Below are 5,000 nucleotides of genomic sequence, written 5' to 3'. Positions count from 1 at the left end.
TGGTGGTCAGTAATGAAAAATAAAATAATTCAACTAAATAACGACGGGAAACAAGACCAACAAAAACTATATATATATATATATATATATATATATATATATATATATATATATATATATATATATATAAAGAAAGGATTTGACAGAACCAAGGAGCACACGTACACATTCACATACGCGCGCGCACGAAAAAGACAGAGTAATTATTATTGTCGCATAATTACGCATGCTTGTATGTGTTTTGTGTTGTATTGTGTTGTTTCATATGAGGCGCTTAGAGCCTGTTATTGCGTATTTTGTTGTGTTGTATGGATCTGATTTTCTCTCATTTTTTGTAAGTGCTTGTAAATATATGCGTTCATGTTTACGTCCCTTTATTTTCTTTTTGTATTTTGTTTTCTTTTTTTATAAGACATCTTGCTATATATGTATTAATAAAAATTTTAAAAAAATGAAAAAAAAGGCATCTTTTGTTTGGTATTCATACAGTCTAATCACTGAGCATAAAATATAATAATAATAATAATAATAATAATAATAATGGATACTTATATAGCACACTATCCAGAAATCTGCTCTAGGTGCTTTACAAAAACGCTTTTGTTAACATAAAACATTATATCTATGTTACATACACACACCAAAATGTGACTACACACACACACACACACACACACACTCTGCATACATACATTTTAACATACATGTGTATCTAACAACATAAGTTTATAGTGTTCAGCTGTTGTTGTTGTTTTTTCATGAATTGGTCATTCTGTTTCAAACATTGGAGCATTATCAAACAAACGAACAAACAACAACAACTACAACTCAGTTTTGTTGCCTGGATGTCGCCTTTTCATCGTCAAACGTGAGAATGATTTCTCTTTGCAGAAAGAATACATGATACATGTGGTGTGGTGGCCTAGAGGTGACGCGTCCGCCTAGGAAGCGAGAGAATCTGAGCGCACTGGTTCGAATCCCACAGTCGCCAGTATTTTCTCCCCACCTCCACTAGACCGTGAGTGGTGGTCTGGACGCTAGTCATTCGGATCAGATGATAAACCGAGGTCTCTTGTGCAGCATGCACTTAGCGCACGTACAAGAACCCACGGCAACAAAAGGGTTTTTCCCTTGGCAAAAATCTGTAGAAAATATCCACTTTGACAGGAAAAACAAATAAAAATGTACAGGCAGAAAAAGAAAAAGAAAAGATGGCGCTCTCAGTGTAGCGAAGAGTTTTCCCTGTGAAAATCAGCGTGAATTTCATACAGAGAAATCTGTTGTGACAAGAGTAATACAATACAATACGATACAATACAATATTATATAATGTGATATGATTAATATGATTTAATATTTGTATTTGTATTTCTTTTTATCACAACAGATTTCTCTGTGTGACATTCGGGCTGCTGTCCCCAGGGAGAGCGCGTCGCTACACTACAGGGTCACCCTTTTATTTTGTTTGTTTTTTCTGCGTGCAATTTTATTCGTTTTTCCTATTGAAGTGGATTTTTCTACAGAATTTTGCCAGGAACAACCCTTTTGTTGCCGTGCGTTCTTTTACGTGCGCTAAGTGCATGCTGCACACGGGACCTCGGTTTATCGTCTCATCCGAATGACTAGCGTCTAGTGGAGAGATGAAAAAAATATCGGCGGCTGAGCCGTGATTCGAAGCAGCGAGCTCAGGTTCTCTCGCTTCCTAGGCGGACGCGTTACCTCTAGGTCATCACTCCACTAAAAGTCCACTAATATAAATGTAATGTAACATAAAATAAAATAAAATAATACAATACGATACAATGTACGACTGTTTTTCTCCTGAAATGCAGCACTGCTCGGTACTCTTGTTGCAGCTGCTGGAACATCCAGCACAACCCGTACTACTACTGGATACATCGGGGATCGGGAGTGGCCGTGGTGGTGGTGGGTATCTCCCTTACCTTGTTACGCACCATGTTTGTCTGCCCCACACCTAGCTTATATCGCAGATTGACGTAAGTTTACAGTTGGGCCAATAGCAAAGTGAGAGCTGTATTATCAGTGGTTTCTCCAGTGCAATGGGAAATCATTTACAGCTTAGTCTTTCGTTAAGGATTATGACTCTCAAGCTATGAGGCAAAACTGGATATTAACAAATAATGAGGCCAGGAGATGAAATGACTAACAAATAGTAAAGAGTGGTAACTCTCTCCATTACGCAAGGTACACAACTTCAAGTCAGTGATGCTTTCGCTACCGATTCAACTAACACAAAGGTTATTTAAAGGAAACATTGGAACAAACCCAGACACTTCCTCAAAACTGAACTGGCTTTTAGTGCTGCAGCCTTGGGGGGCTAGTTGGCCTTTGGGAACGATCCCAACGCCGACTGTCCTAAAAATCCCTCTTGGTCGAGAGAGTGGGGATGTAACTTGGGCAAGACACTCTCCACTATAATCAAATTCTAGCCCAGATAGTCGAGACAGCAGTCACCTCCTCTGCTGTTCTGATGGTCATAGTCGAACACGACTGACTTGTCATACACGTTCTGTTTTGTTATTATGAAAAGCAGTAAGCATGTATGATAGTCCGACGAGGACCATCGGAACAGTGACCGTTGTCCCAGCTACCTGGGCTAGAGTTTGATTGTAGCGGAGAGTGTCTAGCCCAAGTTACAATCCCACATTCTCTCGGCCAGAAAGGTTTCAGGACCAGTCGATGTTGGGGTTGTTCCCAAAGGTCAGCTTAGTCCTCAAGGCTGCAGCGTTCAGAGCCACTACAGTCTTGCCTCCTAGTTTGAGAGTCGTAGTTCTCCCGAAAAGACTAGGCTGTGAATGATTTGTTATTGCCGAGGGGAAAAAAACAACAAATGTCATCTCAACTGCCAGTCCACTGACATTGTATACATTCTGTCCTGCACCCTCTGCTCCAAACAGTATGTGGGGGAGACCTACCGTTCTTTGGGCGAGCGCTTCTCCGAACACCTGAGGTCGATAAAGCTAGGCTACAACAATCCTATTGGCCAGCATTTTACTGGCCCACACCACAGTTTCACCCATGCAAGAATCTCAGCTGTGTGGCAGAACCCCAGTGACAGCACGTACAGAAAGTACATGGAGAGCCGCGTCATTGACCGGTTGGGGACCGCACAGCCGAGTGGATTGAAAATCTGAGTCACTTATGTCTAGCGCCTGGGCCCTTCTGCCTTGATCTCTCTGTCCTTATTCTTTCTTTACCTTCTATCCCTCTTTTTAGAAGCAACATATATGTGTATGCATTTGTGTGTGTGTGTGTGTGTGTGTGTGTGTGTGCGTGCGTGCGTGTGTGTGTGTGTGTGTGTGAGTGAGTGAGTACGTATGGCACTGAATGGTGATCAGCAAGTGTTTAGTGTGCATGGCCCATCAAAACAGAAAGTAGTGAGATGTCATCACCCTTTCCTCACATAGGCTTTCCTATTCACACTGTCCTCTTCTCATCACTGACAACGGGCCTATGGCCCGAAACGTCGTGTCAGAACAAAGAGGATTCAACTACCACCCAAAAGGTTTTTATAAACTTTAGTTTTTTTGTCAACAACAAAAAAAATTGTTGGTCATACAGCTCTCACTTTGCTGTCGGCTGAACTGTAAGGTTATGTAAACCTCTGATATAAGCCGAGCGATGAGTGTATGTTGGTATGTATAGAGAGCGACTCATAGAGCGATATATTATATTATTTTGTTTTAAATATATTTTTTCAATGGGAATGTATTATTATATTTGTGTCCAGGGTAGTTTCTTTCCACGTATAATGTTTTATGTTTTGCTATGCTGTATATTATACATTTTCTACATTATGCTTGTGTTCTGAACAGGTTTTTTTTCCATCGTATGGTTGGTTGGTTGGTTTGTTGGTTTGTTTGTTCTCTTTTGTTGTTGTTTTTCTTTGGGTGGTGGTGGTGGTGGGTTTTTTTCAGCCCACGTATGGCCTGGTGTGGTCGTTTTTGGCTATATCAGAAATGAAGATGAATAAATAAATGAATAAACAAATAGGTGAATAGACTGCTTAACCTTTGCAAATGTTCTCTTCAAGAAGCATATAAGAACACGAAATTCACACACACACACACACACGCACACACACACACACACACACACACACACACACACACACACACACACACAGAGCGCTAGCTGGTTGGTAAATCAGTCAATAAATCAATTTGTCGGATCTGATTTCTCCTGCAATTATTATCATCGTTTGCAGTTTTGTTCGAGACACGCATCATCATCGGCCCGCACACCATCACGCTCTATGCTCATTGTGAAGTGTTTTGTTTTTAGTGTGTTCTTTTTTATCTGATGGATAGTCGTCTTTACCTTGCAGACAACACATGCGTTTGTTGTTGTTGTTGTTGTTGTTGTTTTGTGGTGTTTTTTTTTTTAATCCAGGCAATGTGTAAATGAAGGGCGTAGGTGGATCTCTCTCTCTCTCTTCTGCAGCAAGAACAGCATATGAGAGAGAGAGAGAGAGAGAGAGAGAGAGAGAGAGAGAGAGAGAGAGAGAGAGAGAGAATGTTGATTTGGTATAAATCGTGTCTTGCACGTGGCCTAAATTTTTCTCTTTTTTTCTTTTTTTTGGGGGGTGGGTGGGGGGTGGGGGTGCGGGAGGGAGGGAGGGGGGGGGCTGGGGAGGGGGGGCTTTTTTTTGTATTGATAATCACATGTCACGTTTGACACGCGTCAGTCCGTGATGTATAGACATCGAAGCGATTCGAACTACAGCCACTCGCCGTCCTAAGGCAATACATTTCTCTCTCTCTCTCTCTCTCTCTCTCTCTCTCTCTCTGTGTCTGTCTGTCTCACACACACACACACACACACACACACACACACACACACACACACACACACACACACACATATATATATATATATATATATATATATATATGTATATAATCCAATCATGTCGACCTTTGCGCAAAAAATAATTTCGGGGGCATGTTTGCCAATCCAATCATGCACTAAGGAAGTTT

General features: G+C 41.1%; 1 protein-coding gene across 1 annotated transcript in view; it reads left to right on the top strand.

The window, feature by feature from the left end:
- The window catches only part of LOC143277289 (secretin receptor-like), a 296,984-nt gene that overhangs the window by 278,625 nt on the left and 13,359 nt on the right, over positions 1 to 5,000 (top strand). Inside the window, exon 9 of the mRNA XM_076582062.1 lies at positions 1,857 to 1,926. Coding sequence (XP_076438177.1) covers positions 1,857 to 1,926 — 70 coding nt within the window. The remainder of the gene's footprint in view (positions 1 to 1,856; positions 1,927 to 5,000) is intronic.

The sequence above is a fragment of the Babylonia areolata genome, chromosome 2 (genome assembly GCF_041734735.1).
Source record: "Babylonia areolata isolate BAREFJ2019XMU chromosome 2, ASM4173473v1, whole genome shotgun sequence".
NCBI classification, from domain to species: domain Eukaryota; kingdom Metazoa; phylum Mollusca; class Gastropoda; order Neogastropoda; family Buccinidae; genus Babylonia; species Babylonia areolata.
Note: the sequence above shows the minus strand (reverse complement) of the source record. Positions and strands in the feature narration are given on the sequence as shown.